The sequence below is a fragment of the Pleurodeles waltl genome, chromosome 11 (genome assembly GCF_031143425.1).
Source record: "Pleurodeles waltl isolate 20211129_DDA chromosome 11, aPleWal1.hap1.20221129, whole genome shotgun sequence".
In the NCBI taxonomy this organism is placed as follows: domain Eukaryota; kingdom Metazoa; phylum Chordata; class Amphibia; order Caudata; family Salamandridae; genus Pleurodeles; species Pleurodeles waltl.
This window is the reverse complement of record NC_090450.1, coordinates 938,643,697-938,664,953: the sequence shown is the minus strand read 5'-3', so window position 1 is coordinate 938,664,953 and position 21,257 is coordinate 938,643,697. Positions and strand designations below refer to the sequence as shown.

The 21,257-nt window shown below is 47.0% G+C and overlaps 1 protein-coding gene across 1 annotated transcript in view; it reads right to left on the bottom strand.

Moving 5' to 3' along the window:
- RNF10 (ring finger protein 10) overlaps positions 1–21,257 on the bottom strand; it is a 263,755-nt gene that overhangs the window by 43,644 nt on the left and 198,854 nt on the right. Inside the window, exon 16 of the mRNA XM_069215043.1 lies at positions 16,293–16,457. Coding sequence (XP_069071144.1) covers positions 16,293–16,457 — 165 coding nt within the window. The remainder of the gene's footprint in view (positions 1–16,292; positions 16,458–21,257) is intronic.

Sequence of the window (21,257 nt, the reverse complement as noted above, 5' to 3'; positions counted from 1 at the left end):
AAGGCCATGGTAGCACCTTTCTTTCTGGTTGAGTGTGCCCTTGGTGTAATGGGCAGCTGTCGTTTAGCTTTAAGGTAGCAGATTTGGATGCATTTAACTATCCATCTGGCTATACCTTGTTTTGATATTGGGTTTCCTGCATGAGGTTTTTGAAATGCAATAAATAGTTGTTTAGTCTTTCTGATGTTCTTTGTTCTGTCAATGTAATACATCAATGCTCTTTTGACATCTAATGTATGTAGTGCCCTTTCAGCTACGGTATCTGGCTGTGGAAAGAACACTGGAAGTTCCACTGTTTGATTTAGATGGAACGGTGAAATAACCTTTGGCAAAAATGTAGGATTGGTCCTTAGGACGACCTTATTCTTGTGTAGTTGTATAAAAGGTTCCTGTATTGTAAACGCCTGAATCTCGCTTACTCTTCTTAGGGAAGTAATGGCGATGAGAAATGCCACCTTCCAGGTTAGGAACTGTATTTCGCAGGAGTGCATGGGTTCAAAAGGTGGACCCATAAGTCTAGTTAGGACAACATTTAGGTTCCATGAAGGAACAGGTGGTGTTCTTGGTGGTATAATTCTCCTAAGGCCCTCCATGAATGCTTTAATGACTGTTATCTTATATAGGGAAGTTGAATAGGTAGTCTGCAGGTATGCAGATATTGCTGCAAGGTGTATTTTAATGGAAGAGAAGAACGAGTTACTTACCTTCGGTAACGACTTTTCTGGTGGATACATTAGCTACCTGTGGATTCCTCACCTCATGAATACTCCCATGGCGCCAGCATTCTACGGAAATCTTCTTACTAGTCTCTGCACGTCGACGAGGACGTCACTGTCTCGCACGCGACGCCGTCTGACGTCATACAGGCAATAAGAGGTCCTCGACGACGTGCGGACGTCAGTACCAATCATTTTTTACGTGCATGATAACAACCAGGCAATGCAATGAAAGAACAAAGCAACATCCATTATATTGTAAAAATACACCACATTGTATGAATAACTGTAAATCTTTTTTATGTACATATATATATATATATATATATAAAAAACTTTCTTTTAAAAATATATACACACACCAAGTATATACATAAAGATATATACACATATACCCATATATATATATAAATATATTATATATATACATCTATTGCACCCTCAAAGATCAAGAGGAGCGCACTCAAGGATTACTTGGCAAGACCATAAAGGCAACGGGGAGGCGGGTGGGACTGTGAGGAATCCACAGGTAGCTAATGTATCCACCAGAAAAGTCGTTACCGAAGGTAAGTAACTCGTTCTTCTGATGGATACAACTACCTGTGGATTCCTCACCTCATGAATAGAGTCCCAAAGCAGTACCACGCCCGGCGGTGGGTGCCTAAATGGTCAAACCAAGAAATCCTGCAGCACTGACCGTGCAAAATGGCCGTCCCTTCTAACCTCAGAATCTAAACAGTAATGTTTTGCAAAAGTGTGAAGGGACGACCAAGTTGCGGCCTTGCAGATGTCGACCACAGGAACACCTCTGGCTAAGGCCGAAGTGGCCGACTTAGCTCTGGTGGAATGAGCTCTAATGCCCTCAGGAGGATCCTTCTTTGCCAAAGAGTAACATATTTTAATGCAAAGAACAACCCACCTGGATAGTGTTCTCTTGTGGACTGCCTTTCCTCTCCTCTTGCCCACGTATCCAATAAACAGCTGATCCTCCAGCCTGAAATCCTTTGTTCTATTGATAAAGAAGCTCAACGCTCTCTTTGGATCCAGACGGTGCAGTCTTTCTTCCTCTTTGGAAGGATGAGGCGGAGGATAGAACGTGGACAAAGTAATTGCCTGAGCCAAATGGAAGGGTGAAACAACCTTCGGGAGGAAAGCAGCCTTGGTCCTCAACACCACCTTATCCCCATAAAAAGTTGTATAAGGGGGTTTTACTGATAAGGCCTGCAACTCACTCACTCTCCTTGCTGATGTTATAGCTATCAGGAAGACTGTTTTTAAAAACAAATACCTTAAGGGGCAAGAATGCATAGGTTCAAAAGGGGACCCCATAAGGAAAGTCAGGACTAAGGACAAATCCCATTGCGGCATAACGAATGGCTTTGGAGGATATTGATTTAGAAGACCTTTCAAGAATCTGATAACAATAGGGGATTTAAATAAAGATGGTTGGTCTGGAAGACATATGAAGGCTGACAAGGCCGATAAATAACCTTTAATGGTAGCCACTGCACAACCTTTCTGCGCCAGAGATAGAGCAAAAGACAAAACGTCCGATAGATGAGCTTGTAAAGGATCAATCTGCCTCTCTCCACACCACGCAACAAATTTAGTCCACCTATTAGCGTAGATAGATTTAGTGGAGTGTCGCCTGGCCGCTAATATAACATCCACTACCTCAGGCGGGAGAGAGAAGGAACTCAGGTTGCCCCGTTCAATCTCCAGGCATGTAGGTGCAGACTCTGGAGGTTGGGGTGTAGAACCTGCCCCTGCGACTGCGAGAGGAGGTCTGCCCTGAAAGGGAGACGGAGCGGCGGGCACGTTGAGAGTTGGAGAAGGTCGGAGTACCACACCCTCCTTGGCCAATCCGGAGCTATTACGATTACTAGAGCCCGGTCTTGGCGAATCTTCCTCAATACTCGAGGAATCAAGGGTATGGGATTAAACGCGTAAAGCAACTGGCCGCACCAGGTCATTTGAAACGCGTCCCCCAATGCTTCCTGCATCGGATACTGAAGGCTGCAGAACAACGGACAACGCGCGTTCTCTCGAGTGGCGAACAGATCTACCCGAGGAAACCCCCACTTCTGGAAGATTAAACGGACTTGATCTGGATGGAGACGCCACTCGTGGTCTGCCAAGAAGTGGCGACTGAGACTGTCCGCACGCACGTTCAAGACTCCGGCCAGATGGTTTGCTATCAAGCAAATCCGATGGTCCTTTGCCCAGGACCATAGTCGAAGAGCTTCTCTGCAGAGAAGGTACGACCCCACTCCTCCCTGCTTGTTTATGTACCACATCGTGGTAGTATTGTCCGTTAGGACCTGTACCGACTGACCACGAAGGGAAGGGAGGAAGGCCTTGAGAGCCAGACGTACAGCCCGTAACTCTAACAGATTGATGTGAAAAATCTGTTCCTCTGGAGACCAAAGACCTTTGATCTCCAGATCCCCCAGATGAGCTCCCCACCCTAGAGTGGAAGCATCCGTTATGACTGTGGCCACTGGTGGCGACTGCTGGAACGGTTTTCCTTGTGAAAGATTGTTGCTTGCAATCCACCACTTCAAATCCACAGCAGCATCTCTGGAGATCTTGACAGTACCCTCTAGATCCCCTCTGTGTTGAGACACTGCCTTCGGAGGCACCACTGAAGAGCCCTCATGTGCCAGCGAGCATGCGTGACCAACAGAATGCAGGAGGCAAAAAGACCGAGCAGACGAAAGACCTTGAGGACTGGAACTACCGCTCCGTTTCGAAACATTGGAACCAAATCCTGAATATCTTGAATCCGCTGAGGCGGAGGAAAGGCCCGACCCAATGTCGTATCCAGTACTGCCCCTATGAACAGGAGGCGCTGAGAGGGCTCCAGGTGAGATTTGGGCTCGTTCACCGAAAAGCCCAGGTCGAACAACAACTGGGTTGTTGACTGCAGATGACGCAACACAAGCTCCGGGGACTTGGCTTTGATCAACCAATCGTCCAAGTAAGGGAATACTGCTATCCCCTTCCTTCTGAGCTCTGCCGCAACCACCGACATCACCTTCGTGAAGACTCGAGGTGCTGAAGTAAGACCAAACGGAAGGACCGCAAACTGGTAGTGTTGCGATCCCACCACAAACCGGAGATACTTCCTGTGTGACTTGAGTATCGGGATATGAAAGTAAGCATCCTGCAAGTCGACAGACACCATCCAGTCTTCCATGTTCAACGCCAAAAGCACCTGTGCTAGGGTCAGCATCTTGAACTTTTCCTGCTTGAGGAACCAATTCAAGATCCTCAGGTCCAGAATTGGTCTCAAACGACCATCCTTCTTGGGAATCAGGAAATACCTTGAGTAAACTCCTTGACCCCTTTCCTGCTCCGGGACCAACTCCACCGCGCCCTTTAAAAGGAGGACTTCCACCTCCTGTTCTAGCAACAGGAGGTGTTCTTGTGAACAATACGAAGGGCGGGGCGGGATGAGGGGCGGAAACTCCCGAAAGGGAAGGGTGTAGCCTTTTCCCACAACACTGAGAACCCAAGTGTCCGACGTAACAGTCTCCCATTTGGTGAGAAAATGCTGTAATCTTCCCCCTACAGGAGAGGAGTGAGTGGGAAATGGTGGAAGCCTAAGGCTGCTTCCCCTGCTGCACCCCGCCAGAGGATGAGGAAGAGGCAGAGTGCTGCTGAGAGGCTCCCCTGGTGCGGACCCTACCCCTCCCCCTAAAAGATCTATAGGGGTGGGAAGAGGCAGGTTGCTGATATCTTCCCCGAAAGGAAGAGGAGGAAGAGCCACGCCCAAATCCACGAAACCTCCTGAAGAATCTGGAAGAGGCCGTGGAAGAAGGAGCTTGAAGTCCCAACGACTTAGCCGTGGCCCTGCTCTCCTTAAAACGTTCCAAGGCCGAATCAGCCTTAGCCCCAAACAGTTTGTCCCCATCAAACGGGAGATCCAACAATGTGGACTGTACATCTGCCGAAAAGCCCGAGTTACGTAGCCAGGCCTGTCTCCTTTCCACCACAGTTGTGCCCATTGCTCTGGCTACCGAGTCGGTGGTATCCAGTCCCGTCTGGATAATTTGGGTCGCAGCAGCCTGGGCATCAGAGACAAGATCCAAAAGACCCTGGGGAAGCTCTGTAAACGAAGAGGAGATGTCATCCATCAGAGCATGAATATACCTCCCCAGGATACAGGTCGCATTAGTGGCTTTTAACGCCAGACTGCAGGACGAAAAAATCTTCTTCGACTGCGCCTCTAGCTTTTTTGAGTCTCTGTCCCCAGGCACCGTCGGGAAAGAACCAGGCGCTGATTTGGACGAACAGGAGGCCTGCACAACCAAGCTCTCCGGCGTAGGGTGCCTAGATAGGAAACCAGGATCAGTTGGAGCCGTCCGATACCTCCTGGCCACGGCTCTGTGAACTGCTGGGGAAGATGCCGGCTTCTTCCACACCTCTAAAACCGGATCCAGCAGAGCGTCATTAAAAGGTAATAGAGGCTCCGCCGCGGCTGAGGCCGGATGCAACACCTCTGTCAAAAGGTTTTGTTTCGCCTCCACCACCGGCAAAGGCAGGTCCAAAAAACTAGCTGCCTTCCGTACCACTGTATGGAAGGAAGCAGCTTCCTCGGTATATTCCCCCGGGGACGAAAGGTCCCACTCAGGGGAAGTGTCCAGCCCACTGGCCGACTCCAGTCCACGCAGCCCATCACCCGAGTCCTCTAGCTCTCCTTCCTCTAGGGCTCGTTGGTACTCCTGCTCCTCTAGTACCCGGAGAACACGCCTCCTTGAATGCAGTCGTTGCTCAATCCGCGGAGTCGACAACACCTCCGCCGAAGTCGGAGATCGGCGCCGATCTTCCGAAGCCACCGACGCCGCATCCGGCGCCACAGGTAACTTCGGCGCCGACTGAAGAGCAGATGAAACGGATGGACCCACCGGAGTCACAGGCCGAAATCTCGACGTCGACGGGATGGAAATCCCTGGGGCCAATCCCTCCGAAGCCATCGGAGCGGCCACCGGCGCCGACACTGGCGCCGAGCCCACGTTCCCAAACGGGAGAAAGGGCATAAAGGGTGCCGGCCGAAGAGGCGCAGGATCACCCAAAGAAAAGGCCAAAGGCCCAGCCGGAGCACCCCCTGGAGCCATCTGTTGGAAGATGGCATACATCGCATTCAAGAATGCGGAACTATCGGCTCCAGGGGTGGGAAAAGCCGGATACTGGGGTGCCTGACTCGGAGGCGACCCCGACGCCGGCCTCGGCGTCTGCGCCGGAGAAAACACCTGAGGCTCCAATACCTCAATCACCGACGCCTGTCCAGGCGAAGTTGGAGACGTCGGAGAGAGCAACGGCGTCGAAGGATGCGGCGTCACCGTGGGGCTGACCTCCCATGTCCTCCGGCGCCAATCCGGAGACCTGGAACGAGCCTCCCTTGAATGACGCCGAGATTCTCTACGGCGCCGGGAGTCTCGATGACGCCGATGTCTTGGAGAAGACTTTTTCTTGTGATGCTTCTCCTTTGACTTGGCCATAAACAGCTTCGCCTCGCGTTCTTTAATGGCCTTCGGATTCATGTGCTGACACGAATCACAAGCCGAGACGTCGTGGTCGGAGCTCAAACACCAAAGGCAATCGGAATGAGGATCCGTCACCGACATCTTGCCTCCACACTCACGACAAGGCTTAAATCCAGACTTTCTCTGCGACATTATTTCCACAGAGAAAGAGTACGCAGCAAGATATACACTGTAACCGCAAGAGTAACAGTTGCTCCCTCGAAGATAACCGTTTCGAATGCACGGAAAAAAGGGAACTGACGTCCGCACATCGTCGAGGACCTCTTATTGCCTGTATGACGTCAGACGGCGTCGCGTGCGAGACAGTGACGTCCTCGTCGACGTGCAGAGACTAGTAAGAAGATTTCCGTAGAATGCTGGCGCCATGGGAGTATTCATGAGGTGAGGAATCCACAGGTAGTTGTATCCATCAGAAAGCCAGGTTAGATTTTTGTAAGTGAAGCAAGTAACCCACTACATGTTCTGGAGTTGTGTGTAATGGTTGTATTTGATTAATATGGCAGTAGCAAACAAACCTCTTCCATTTACTTGCATAGCAGTGCCTGGTGGATGGCCTTCTGGCTTGTTTTATGACTTCCATACATTCTTGGGTAAGTTGTAAGTGCCCGAATTCTAGGATTTCAGGAGCCAGATTGCTAGATTCAGCGATGCTGGATCTGGGTGTCTGATCTTTTGGTTGTGTTGTGTCAACAGATCTGGCCTGTTGGGCAATTTGATGCAGGGTACTACTGATAGGTCTAGCAGCGTTGTGTACCAGGGTTGCCTTGCCCAAGTTGGTGCTATTAATATGAGTTTGAGTTTGTTTTGACTGAGTTTGTTTACCAGGTAAGGAAGGAGAGGGAGAGGAGGAAAAGCGTAAGCAATTATCCCTGACCAGTTCATCCATAGGGCATTGCCTTGGGACTGTTTGTGTGGGTATCTGGATGCGAAGTTTTGGCATTTTGCGTTCTCCTTTGTCGCAAACAAGTCTATCTGAGGTGTTCCCCAGAGTTTGAAATAAGTGTTCAGAATTTGGGGGTGAATTTCCCATTCGTGGACCTGTTGGTGATCTCGAGAGAGATTGTCTGCGAGTTGATTTTGGATCCCTGGTATAAATTGTGCTATTAGGCGAATTTGGTTGTGAATTGCCCAACGCCAAATCTTTTGTGCTAGCAGGCTTAACTGCGTGGAGTGCGTCCCCCCTTGCTTGTTTAGATAATACATTGTTGTCATGTTGTCTGTTTTGACGAGAATGTATTTGTGAACTATTATCGGTTGGAAAGCTTTTAGTGCTTGAAAAACTGCTAGAAGTTCTAGGTGATTTATATGCAGTTTTGTTTGATGTACGTTCCATTGTCCTTGTATGCTGTGTTGATCGAGGTGTGCTCCCCACCCTGTCATGGAAGCATCTGTTGTTATTACGTATTGTGGCACTGGGTCTTGGAGAGGCCGCCCTTTGTTTAAATTTATGTTGTTCCACCACAGAAGCGAGAGGTAAGTTTGGCGGTCTATTAACACCAGATCTAGAAGATGACCCTGTGCTTGAGACCACTGTGATGCTAGGCACTGTTGTAAGGGCCTCATGTGCAGTCTTGCGTTTGGGACAATGGCTATGCATGAAGACATCATGCCTAGGAGTTGTAGTACCATCTTTGATTGTATCCTTTGTGTTGGATACATGCGTTGTATGATGGTGTTGAAATTTTGAATTCTTTGTGGACTTGGAGTGGCTACTCCTTTTGATGTGTCTATTATGGCTCCTAGGTATTGTTGTACCTTGCGCGGCAGAATTTTGGATTTTGTGAAGTTGACGGTGAACCCTAGTTTGAAGAGGGTTTGTATGATATGATTTGTGTGATTTGAGCACTCTATTAACGAATGGGCCTTGATTAGCCAGTCGTCTAGATATGGGAACACATGTATTTGCTGCCTTCTTATGTGTGCAGCCACTACCGCTAGACATTTGGTAAAGACTCTTGGTGCGGTTGTTAATCCGAAAGGCAGTACCTTGAATTGGTAATGTATTCCCTTGAATACAAACCTTAGGTATTTCCTGTGCGATGGGTGTATTGGTATATGGAAATAAGCATCCTTGAGGTCTAAAGTTGCCATGTAGTCGTGTAGTTTTAGCAATGGCAATACTTCTTGTAGTGTGACCATGTGAAAGTGGTCTGATTTGATGAAAGTGTTCACTACTCTGAGGTCTAGGATTGGTCTCAGCGTTTTGTCCTTCTTTGGTATCAGAAAGTACAGTGAGTAAACTCCTGTGTTTATTTGTGTGTTTGGCACTAATTCGATTGCATTCTTTTGCAATAGTGCCTGCACTTCTACCTCCAGGAGATTGGAATGATGTTTTGTCAAATTTTGTGCTTTTGATGGTATGTTTGGAGGGAATTGTAGAAATTCTACGCAATAACCATGTTGGATAATTGCTAGAACCCAAGTGTCTGTAGTGATTTCCTCCCATGCTTTGTAATAATGACTTATTCTTCCCCCCACTGGTGTTGTGTGGAGGGGGTGAGTGACATGTGAGTCACTGTTTAGTAGTAGGGGTTTTGGGGCTCTGAAATCTTCCTCTATTCCTAGGGAATTGCCCTCCTCTATATTGTCCCCGAAAACCTCCTCTATACTGTCCCTGGTAACTGGACGGTGTTGCTTGTGAGGTGCTGGCTTGTGTGCTCTGACCCCGAAACCCCCCTCTAAAGGGTGTTTTACGGAATGTGCTGTAATTCCCTCTGCTCTGCGGGGAGTAGAGTGCTCCCATGGCTTTGGCAGTGTCCGTGTCTTTTGAGTTTCTCAATCGCTGTGTCCACTTCTGGACCGAACAGTTCTTTTTCGTTAAAAGGCATATTGAGAACTGCTTGTTGAATCTCTGGTTTAAATCCAGACGTTCGGAGCCATGCATGCCTTCTGATAGTTACAGATGTATTAATTGTCCGTGCAGCTGTATCTGCAGCGTCCATGGAGGAGCGGATCTGGTTGTTGGAAATGGTCTGTCCCTCCTCAACCACTTGTTTTGCCCTATTTTGTAAGTCCTTGGGCAGATGTTCAATGAGATGTTGCATCTCGTCCCAATGGGCTCTGTCATAGCGCGCAAGTAGTGCCTGGGAGTTCGCGATGCGCCACTGGTTTGCAGCTTGTGCTGCGACTCTTACCAGCTGCATCGAACTTGCGGCTTTCTTTATCTGGGGGTGGTGCATCTCCAGATGTGTGGGAGTTGGCCCTTTTCCTAGCTGCTCCTACAACGACAGAGTCTGGTGGCAGCTGTGTAGTGATGAAAACCGGGTCTGTAGGAGGCGCCTTATACTTTTTTTCCACCCTTGGTGTGATTGCCCTACTTTTGACCGGCTCCTTAAAGATTTCTTTTGCGTGCCGGAGCATACCAGGGAGCATAGGCAGGCTTTGGTATGAGCTGTGGGTGGAGGAGAGTGTTGAATAAAAAATCATCCTCTACCTGTTCTGAGTGGAGGCTTACGTTGTGAAATTGTGCTGCTCTAGCCACCACTTGAGAATACGCGGTGCTGTCCTCTGGTGGAGATGGCTTCGTAGGGTATGCCTCCGGACTGTTATCTGACACTGGGGCGTCGTATAGGTCCCATGCGTCTTGATCTTGGTCACCCTGGCTCATGGTGGTGTGAGCTGGGGAGTGTGATGGAGTTTGTGCTGGTGAGACGTTAATCACGGGCGGAGGAGAGGGTGGTGGGGTAACTCTTTTCACCACTTTTGGTTGTGGTGTCTGTTCAGTTTGGAACTCCAACCTTCTCTTTCTTCTAATAGGGGAAGGGTGCTTATTTTTCCTGTCCCCTGCTGTATGAAAATACGCTTTTGCGTATGGTCCACATCAGTTGATTGTAGCTCTTCCTCAAACCTATGCTTTTGCATTTGGGAGGTTAGCGAGTGCTCTTCTGTATAAGAGCCTGAAGCTGGGTCGGTTGCAGTTTGTTTCGGGACCGAAACCCTGTCTGCGTCCTTTTTCGGCTCCGAGGTGACTTTTTTCATTTTCGGGGCCGAAACCTGTCGGCGCCGATCTTCTTCGGGCCGCTGTCTCGGCGTCGAGCCGTGTCTACACCGGCATCTCGGTGTCGATGCTTGTCTCCAGCACTTTCTCGGTCCCGAGAAGGCTGCGTGCCGGTGTCTCGACCGGAGTCGGACGATCTCGGCACTGTTTGGGCCTTTTTCGGTGCCGACGGTCGGTCACCGAATTTATGGGTGGAGCCATGGCCTGGTGGCAGTGGCGTCCCCTGGGCCTTGTAAATCTTCCTCTGAGTGGTTTTCGATGTCTTACTCACGGTTTGTGTATCGTCGAATCCTTCGGAGTCTGAGTCTTGGATCGAGAAGGTACCTTCCGCTTCTTGTTCCTCGAACTCTCGGTGGGCTGTCGGCGCGGACGCCATCTGAAGTCTTCTGGCTCGACGGTCTCGGAGTGTTTTTCGGGACCGGAACGCACGACAGGCCTCGCAGGTGTCTTCACTGTGCTCAGGTGACAGGCACAGGTTACAGACCAAGTGTTGGTCTGTATAGGGGTATTTATTGTGGCATTTGGGGCAGAAACGGAATGGGGTCCGTTCCATCGGCGTTCTTCAGCACGCGGTCGGGCCGACCAGGCCCCGACGGGGGATCGAAAAAACTACCCCCAAAGGGCACCGGAGCTCTTCGATCCTTCGACGCGGTGTTGAATCTAACTACGCCGATCCCGAACGCAACAATACCGACGAAAATCTTCCGAAATTAGCTATCTTTCCGTTCCGAAACTCGGAGCGACAGGAACACGTCCGAACCCGATGGCGGAAAAAAAACAATCGAAGATGGAGTCGACGCCCATGCGCAATGGAGACAAAAGGAGGAGTCACTCGGTCCCGTGACTCGAAAGACTTCTTCGAAGAAAAACAACTTGTAACACTCCGGCCCAACACCAGATGGCGAGCTATTGCAAAACATGCGTATCTACAGCGACAGATGCCATCGAACACACTGTTTTCTTTGGTCTTTTTGAAATTGGTTTCCCAATGTCTCCATCTAACTATGCTGATTAGACCTACTAAAGTAAAACGTCTTTTCAAAGTATTTCGATGTATGTGTTCGAAAACCACAATTCAGTCTAAGTGTCAAACCTTTCTCTCAAAGAATGCATCAAAGCATATATTTGACCAATCATAGTTTGGATAGACCTCAACAAACTTTGGAATGGGCTCAACAATTTACTCAAACTGCATTCAGTGCAACAGACCTATTTACTTCGGTAACACTTTCTACTAGATGCCATAATTGCAGATTCATCACCTATAGACTATCCCCAGTGATCAGGCTGGATCCAGATATTTTCAGTAGTGCTGTGTGCCACATGGTGGTGCCACGCAGTTCTGTGATCGTTTCATTCGGCCACAGAAGTGACAGTTCCACATAAGCGCCACTCCCTGCGCACAGTTTCATGCACAACTCTCCAAATCCTGGACAAGTGGCATGAAACCATTGTAAGTACCAGTGTGCAGATCTCCAGCTTGGGATGTTCTTATATGGTTAAAAAAAAAAAAAAAAAAAATACCACTCCATAGAACAGGGTGATGGAGGAATAAGCGGTTAGAATATTCACCAGAAAGCATGTTACTGAAGGTAATTAACTTGCCCTACTGATGGATACTTTTAAACATTCCTCACCTCTAAAATAGATACTAAAGCAGGACCTCCGAAGATTAAGGGTATAGAGGGTGCTCAAACCAAAAGGTCTGGCACAACCATACAAGCGAAATGCCCTTGTTGTCAAGGCAGTAGTGCTTTTTGCATGTGTGCTAACGCCCATGTCACGGTCTGGCAGATAACAGATTCATCTGAAGAGGACTATTCACCTTGATAAACACCACCTTACCGCTCTTTGCCCCCTTCTTTGGTGTTATCAATGTAAAAGCTTAGAACTCTTGGGGTCTAGCCAATGGACTACTACTCCCCCCCCCCCCCCCCCTTCTTTCAAAAGACAGAACACACTCAAGAGGGATGGATTGCCCAATTTGAGAAGGAGTCACGACTTTCAGAAAGAAGGCTGCCCAGGCCCTCAACACTAGTCTGGAAAAAAGGTAGTGTCGGGTAAGCTGCACGAGAGCCTGCAGCTCACTTGTGTGACAAAATTAAGTGATCGAAATGAGGAAGAGAGTTTAGACTGTCTTAAGACAACAAGCAGCTGAGCAATTGCTACAATGAGGCACGCATGAGGAACGACAGGACCAAGTTAAGCTCCCACTGTGGCCTTTCAAACTGGTTGTGAGGGAAACTTTCAATAAAACACACCACAACAGGTGATATGAAGGACAGTTTGGCAAGTGCAAAAAGTCCAAAGGGGCCAACAACCTTTAATAGTGCCAAGATCTTGCACAATCTACACCTTCATGAGTGGGGAATAAGCTGCAACTGTTGACTATTTGATCTACCACGAGGTTCTCGATGTCATCCTTGCTGCCAGGTGTCCCACTACAAAGTTCACTTACACCAGCCACTGGAACAAATGTGTGGCCTGGCATACAGTCCACCACAAAGACCCTTTACAAGCCAAACTGTTACACTTTGCTTTGAAATCTGAGCTGTAGTGGCCTCTAGGTTGAGGAGTGCTGGCACTCCCACATCTTTGGCTAAATTTTGGGTTGCTTCAAATGAGGTGGATGTGCTACGAAACACTGTTAAGGTCTACGGCCATTTTAACAATGTTCACTACTATTTAAGATTACATGGGATTCTCAACCTGACAACACAAAATGATTCAAGTGTGTGAATACATGAAAGACCCAATCCTGGATGACAATGCAGCCCTAATCCCAAGGCTGCACCCTCAACAGCACCTGTGGACAGTAAGGCTCTAACTGCTTGCAAAAAGATGGATAGGTGCTCCTCTGAAAGTCGCTCTGAAGTAGGCGGAAAGAAATGAGGCCAAAGTCTGGTGGATGATTTGGATGACCCATCTGATGTGGTGGATTAGCACCCTGGGAGGAAATGTCAGATCCTGCCTCCTCAAGAGTAGAGGTGTGCCACTATGGACAGACTAAAGCAGCTTGGAGGCTGATGCTGAGGGTTGGGGGGGGGGGGGCGGGGGGGAGAGGGAGGGGGGGGGGGGGTTTAAGATCAATGCCCCTGGTGACCTGCATGTTGCTTGCCTGATCCCCATCCCTGGCCTGAAAGGGCTGATGTGACGGCAGCAAGGGGTAGGGAGTGGCTGCTTGCATGCCTATACACCAAACCTCTGGCGTAGCCTCCAAAGGGGTGAAACTGAGGAGTAAACTCTGGCAGGGGTCGAAAGTGCCACAGGGCCCTGAGCTTTAAGTACTCCAGGGAAGAAACTGCTTTTTCACCAAAAAGACTGAGATACATTAAAATGCGTATTCATAAAGGATGCCTGCAAATCCTCAAAGCCTGTGGCTCTCATTCATGCGTGACAACTGACAGACCACACTAGTAACACCTGCTCGCCCAAAACAATTGTTAGCATTCAGGTCAGCCCAAATCTGGTTATTTGCTACATCCCAACCATCTTGGATGCTTTGAGCCAAGGAGGAACAAAACTCTTGCAGGGCTGACAGCAATATACATAGCTGGCCATGACTGAGGGCATGAATGTAACAATCTAGTAGGCAACTTGTGATTTATCCTTAAGGCTAGGTTGGCCCAAGAGAACAAATGTTTCCTGAATGCCCCAATCCTTTCCGGCTCTGTCAAGGGAGGTTGTGGTGGACAAGTTAGGATTCACCTTACTGGTGGATGCTTAGACAACCAAACTTAGGAGAAGGATGCTGCATAAGAAAATCAGGGCTACCTGGCACCAAAATATGGCATACCGCCACCTGTCTTCACTGGTGGGCAAGAGCAAGGTACAGACTAAATGGCCATAAGAGTTTTAGTTAGGGCTTTGTTGAATGATAGTAAGGGCTCAAAAGAAGCTGGCCCAGGCTGTAAAACTTCAGTAAGCATATTTGGTGTAACTTCAACAGAAGGGAATTCGTAGATTCAGGACCTCGGCCTCACATCTGATGACTAGAGTAAATGAAGCACTTCTTTTGGTGGCTCAAGTGGGGAAAATAAACCCTGTATTAGGACAAAGTCCGCTGGCTATCTAGATCTATAGATAAGGTGGCACAGCGGAAGCCTAAAGAGAAAAATGCACAGCATGGCCTTCCTAAAGGCCTTGACCTGCTCAAGCATCCCCGACGGCCCAAGGAACTCCGGATGCATCGGATCAACTGTGAGAATGGGCTCAACCAGAGATAGTGAGCAAGTGACACCTTGATACCCTTGCAAGTTCTCTTTAGAGAGAGGTGTGATGGGCTCAAGTTCAGCTTCACTTTGTGCTTTTGCTTCACTGTGGACTTGGACATACAGGATTACCTCAACTGCAAAGAGGACCTGTCACAGGAATGGCCTGGGAAACTGGTCTGTGCCCTTAACTTAGAGTGGCTCTTGTGTGGCTTCTTTTGATATTCAACTACACAGACTTGCTTAACCATCCCACTTTGCTTTCAGATGCATGCGTTAAAATTTCTCAAATGACTGCTCCCAGCCCAAACACCAGAGGCACACCTGGTGCAAGTCAATCACAGGTGTTTTATGACAGTCACAGTTTGAAACCTGTATAGTTAAGCGTGGCCATCATTCCCCTGCACACTAATTTTGTTTGAAAAACAGACAAAAAGGGAGCAAAGTTCCTGATTTGCATTCAAAGGCATGGAAAGAAAGGAACGACCATCAGCATGCAGGGATGGCCTTTAAGTGCAGCTCCACTCTGTCACTTTGGGGGCAGAACAAAGCCAGCATGCAGCCACATGGTACCACCTAGAGGCACACAGGAGCACTGCTGAGGACATTTCCAGACCCAGTCTGGCACCTTTGGATATTTTAGAGGTGAGGAATCTGCGGTTAGAAGTATCCATCAGAATGCACCAGTATACCCGATATTCAGTCTTTGAAACACCATGTCGTTAAACTGGACTATTGTATATGAAAAGGTTAAAGGGGCAATCAAGTGAATGATGTCACAATTTATCTCAAAACCCCAGGTGATAAAGCAACATGGAATGCTTACTGTGTGTCAGCAAATACATCTCTCTCCACAAGACTGCCCCTTTAACATAATTTTAGAAAGTCTTAATGAGCCTAATATATACCAGATGACCTTTGCTTCATTTTCTGACCTTGGAATTTTGAAGAGCCACAAGGCCAGAACACTAACCAATAGCACCGGAACAGTGTCTCTAGCTTTGCAAAACCATTGTTTCAAAGAGACTGGCACTGCCCACAGCACTGCCAGTGTCGGAAAGTAGCAGGACAAACTGTTTCTGCAGTATCCTGTAGTGAGGCATGTAAGAAAAGGCTTACATGACCGAAGTTAGCAGATCTGTAAAGTGCAAAGGCAATAAAAAGCGGCTGCATAATCTGTAGTGTTACATACTTTTATTGGCATAAGATGAATAAAATTAAGCCTCATTTAAATAATGTAATAACATGCCTTAAACTCTGTAGCAAAACAGGTACCAGAACTGGATTGAGAAGCCAGATAAAAGGTTTGAAGTAGACTAAGAGGATGCTTAGGTGAAAGCATGGAGCGCCACAGATTCCTGCCCCGAGGCCAAGGTTTCTATTTTAACATGCTACAATCCAATGGCACCTTCACAGAACGGATGGAGATGGGAAAGACAAATATCAAAACATATTTAAACTGGTTTATTTTAGATTTATCTCCTACTCTTCCCAAATAAACTTAGCCCATTAATTAGGTCCAGATGTGTTAATTTTTTCCCTATAAGGTGTATCAGGCATCACCTCCACATCAATAACTGTCAGTTTCCTTGTGTTCATTATTGCCTGATGGTGAAAACACACACAGGCAAGCAAGACATGAAACACAAACATTTTGTGAGCGCCATATATATTTTAAGACAGGAGACAGTTGTATAGTTTACTTTTCACCTGGTCGCTCTTTGCCACACTGAATCAATAATGTTTTCACCCTGCATACTCATCCAAATACTGCTTAGACAAGTGTCCAAGCCACACAATTCCAGCTCTATATCCTTACCACGGATGGATGAGGCATTTGGGCAGGGTGGTGCATCCAACTTCTCGAAGGCTGCCTCAATGGCTTGGCTGAAGGAGTTCTGAAAACTTGGAACGGGCACTCTGTCTGAACTGTCACTTTCACCTTCACTGTCAGCAGGTGCAGGCGGGGCCAAGGTGTTATCCTCTGAAAAGCAAGAGTCATTCCTTGTTAAGGGAGTCTATTGTAAACAAACACTGCCACGTTGAGCAGTGATGCAAAGTTAAGACTTCAGGTGGCAATCTGATCGAGGTTTCGATTGATTCAAGTGAAAATACTACATAGTTCATCTCACTTGTGTGGCTAAGATTAAAATTGGCAGGGCTACGAGTACCAGTTGTCTAAGGCACAGTCGTCATGAAGGCGCTTTTCTACATATAATATGGGACAACCCAGATGTGCAGAGGTATTGAACTGCAGTGGTCAACTGTGTGGATTAGGCATGTAGGAGCAAGATGGAGGTCTCTGCGAAATGGTGCCTACTGAACATATGGTACGAATCAGATCTTGGTAGAATGGAAAAAATGTGGATGACCTTGGCTAAGCGTAACATTTCATAGCTGTGGTGGTGGGTGGGGGCATAGGGAGAGGTGCAGAGCCAAAACAACCGCAATTAAAAGATCTGAAAAATGATATGGACTGGTGCAGGATGGCAGGCCGTAGTTGATGAGAGGATGGGGTGTCCCCCCCCCCCCCAAAAAAAATGGGCTAGAATATGGGGATGCTGGAATGACTACAGAAGGCGCTTGTGTACCTCCCACACCCTGAACCTGGACACAATGATGGACCCTGATCATCTTGGTAGGAATATGTCCACAAGCAGGAAGGATGGGGAGCCGAGCATGCACTGCTGGCTATGTAATGTTCTGAATTCCTCTTCACCACCAGTGTCATTGATGATACATACTCACTGAGTTCTGTGTGTACTTTCCTTGTTTCAATAAAAAGATCTCATACATTTTTTTTAACTTCATTTCAGCAATAAAATCTCTCAACTTTACATGCCCTGAAATGCTAAGCACACCTCTAGAAAAGGACCTCTGATGAACCCAAGACTTATAGGGCATTTTAATCAGACTCCCACATTCCAATATGTGGCTTCAGTACTTGCTCTACTTCCCTAAGATCATGACTGACCAGAGCACTGGAAAAGAAAAAACTGGCAGTCAAGCAGTGTGGCTCGGACAAAATGTTATGATTGCCAATCATTATTCCAAGGTAAGGAAAGAGGAGATAATGAGAGGTTGGTATGTGCTATACACCATTCCAACTTAGATGATAGAATCTGACAGATCAAACTCCCAGTGGCATATCCTGAACATTGGTAATGACTATTTCTGGACAAACCCCTCTTTGCTTTTAAGAGGAACAAGAACTTGAAGTATTTTGGCCCGGTCAGCTATAAGCAGTACGCAGGACTTGGTACAAAGATCTATTGTAGGGCTGGACCCAAATAAAGGCAAGCATAGGTCTGGTGATTGTCATGCCTGTGATGGGGCGATGGTTACCGACAGTTTGACTCACAATGGGAGAGTGATTACTTTGACAACTATGATAAATTTTAGATCAAAGAATGAGGTCTATTTGATTTTATGTCCCTGTAACTTAGGTTATGTGGGTGAGACATCCAGGGAATTCAGAATGAGATTTTGTGAACAGAAATCTACCATGAGAACACCCAAACTGAATGCCCCTCTATTTACACATTGGATCACAGACAACCATTATAAAGGTCTATTTTAGAGAAAATTTCTCCGAAAAGTGGCCTGTGCTCAGAAACCGTTAGAAAGAAGAGAAATATTTTGGATTTTCTATTTGGAGACATTCGAGAAGGGTTTGAATGAAGATGTACCTTGGTATAATGCTCTAAGATAATAAGATTTTTTTTATCTAGTGAGTGATAGGTACTCAAATGGAGGATATTACAGAATGGTGTGGTGATTTCAGCTTGGATGCAACTTCAGTTTACTTTAGGTTGTAGTTCAGTATTTATTTCTTTGGTTGAGGTTATTCGTTGGTTGTATTTGTTTCATAATGGGACTATCTGGTAAATATTGTGTTTAGTTTAGGTGTCGTGTTAGGAGTTTGTAGTATTTTATTATCGTTTCAAGATGGCCACCCTGTTGGTGTATGTGCTTAGGGCACATTAGATAATCCGAAGTCCTTCTCTGATGTTTATTATCCCTAGGCTTCAGAGTGTTCGCCTTTTTAAAAGGAAGCATTTGGCAGCTGCGAACGTTATGAAAAGTGGCCAGGATCAGCTTATGAACCATCGAGGATTAGACTGGCAACGTAAGCCTAAAGTAAGTTCTTTCTTGTTCTACACCTGCCGCGTGGGGAGTACGGACTTTGTGACTTTGGGTCACATATTTTCCGATATCCGTTTCCTCATCGATTTAGCCATGTGTTGTTTTGGGGTTTGAGACAGCAGCTTACTTTAACTTGAGTTTCGCAAGTGCATTTAGTTTGATACTTGAGAAGCTGATTTGGCAGTGGTTGATTTTGTTTTGGCGTAGTGTTGCAGCCCCCCCACCCATGCGAGGTCGCTTAGAAGAGATCCATATCAGAATTACCAACCTGGTATGACAGCAGAGTTATTTTTGTTGTAATGGGTGTAGGGCACGTGGTTCAATGTGTTTGTAGATCACTTGGACATGAGGTGTAGAATAAGGGGTTTTGTGTTATCACCAGTTTGGTGGTTATTGTCACAATATGTAACTGCACACTCACTTCTATGCATGTAGAGCACAGGAAGAATTACAACGGTTCCCTGTAAGAAGGCAATATAACAAACTATATATATGTTTCAATTCATATTTAGATTTTAAAAAAAGGATGCAGTGCCTATTTTTGATATATTGCCCTGATGAAGGTGGCACACACAATTGACTGAATTGGATGGTGTAAGTCCACCAAAACGTGCGTCGGCAACAGCAAAGGCGAATTATATGGCAACAACAATGGTGAACTATAACTTGGATGAGTAAAGATGTGTGGATTTCAACATTAAGAAAAAGCCGGGTTAAATACATATAGACTGTCTTTCATTATCCATAGCCTTGTGTTAAGATGGGGACATGTACTCTGGGCATTTCTCTGTACATATCAGAAGTAATTTCTTTTTAGAATGATTTGGAGATTTGTGATCATTTTGACCTCAGTTCTTTTTTTAAATTTATGCAATATTTAGAACTTAGAGTTGGTTATTTGACCACTTGTTTTTTGACATATGAAGTGTATTATAGTAAATATAGGATATTTTTCATGTGACGTTTCTATATACGTGTTTGTCTATATGTATGTGATTGTTGTGTTGATGTCTTGAAGTCATTTGGGTTACATTTTTTGGTGCTGTATTTTTATATGTTGTCTTATATTTTATGTGTGTGATTTGTTATATGGGGAATTGTATATATATTTTTTGAATTTTACAATATCAGTATTTATATCTTGTTTAAAGAAATTATTGAAGTCTGATATATTGGGTTCAATCATAATATCGAATACATAGAGGGAGTAAATAGGAGAAAGATGTGTGCGTTTTGTATTTGCTTAGCTGTCACTTTCACCTTTACTGTCAGCAGGTGCAGGCTAGGCCAAGGTGTTCTCCTCTGAAAAGCAATAGTCATTCCTTGTAAAGGAAGTCTATTGTAAAACACTGCCACGTTGAGCAGTGACGCAAAGTTAAGACTTCAGGTGGCAATCTGATTGAGGTTTCCATTGGTTCAATTGAAAATACTACATAGTTCATCTCACTTGTGTGGTTAAGATTAAAATTGGCAGGGCTACGAGTACCGGTTCTCTAAGGCATAGTGGTCACAAAGGCGCTTTTCTACATATAATATGGGACTGCCCAGATGTATTGAACTGCAGTGGTGAACTGTGTGAATTAGGTATCTGGGAGCAAGATGGAGGCCTCAGCGAAATTGTGCCTACTGAACATTTGGTACGAATCAGATCTTGGTAGAATGGAAAAAAAATTGGATGACCTTTGGGTTGACTTTGGCTAAGCGTAACATTTCATAGCTGTGGTGGTGGGTGGGAGCACAGGGAGAGGTGCAGAGCCAAGACAACCGCAATTAAAAGATCTGAACAATTATATGGACTGGTGCAGGATGGCAGGCAATAGTTTGAGGCGCTGGGGTGTTCCCCCCCAAAAAAATGGGCTAGAATATGGGGACGCTAGAATGACTACAGAAGGGGCTTGTGTACCTCCCACACCCTGAACCTGGACACAATGTTGGACCCTGATCATCTTGGCAGGAATGTGTCCACAAGCGGGAAGGAAGGGGAGCCGAGCATGCACTGCTGGCTATGTAATGTTGTGAATTCCCCTTCACCACCAGTTTTATTGATGATACATACTGGGGAGGAGCCAAAATGGCGGCCGAGAAGGACACCTAAAGCGTGAGCTCCGAATCGGGCTCACTGAAAATATCCTTAAACGGCACTCTCGGAGTGGCGTTCAGTGCCTGCAGGCATAGGAGTCGGAGTCGGGGCGCTGCTTTGGAGCCAAAAAGTGCCACGGACAGCGACCGCGTTTGAACAGGGGCCGCGCGGGAGCCAGTGGCCACGGCGTCTAGGGACCACTGGAGGCTGCGGGGGCAGGGGCAGGGACAGAGAGGGGCGCTGCCTGTCGACTCGGCCGCAAGGCCCTAGAGATCGGTGAGTGTGTGGGCACGGCTCTCAATCAGGGAGCCCAGAACGGATTGCGGCTTCTCCTCCCCAACCCCCCCCACCCCACCTGTGTCGAACAGAGGCGGCCACCATACCTTTGGCGTCCCTGCCGCCAGGTTGAAGACACGGGCAGAGGGGCTGAGACACGTGCTGCTCCGGGGTGGATGCCTGTGAAATAATTTGTGGCTGGAGTGGGAGCTCGGCTTGGCTGCATGTGCTTGGATGGCCGCACCGTTTTTACACTCGGGCCCGGCGGTGACACCCAGGACC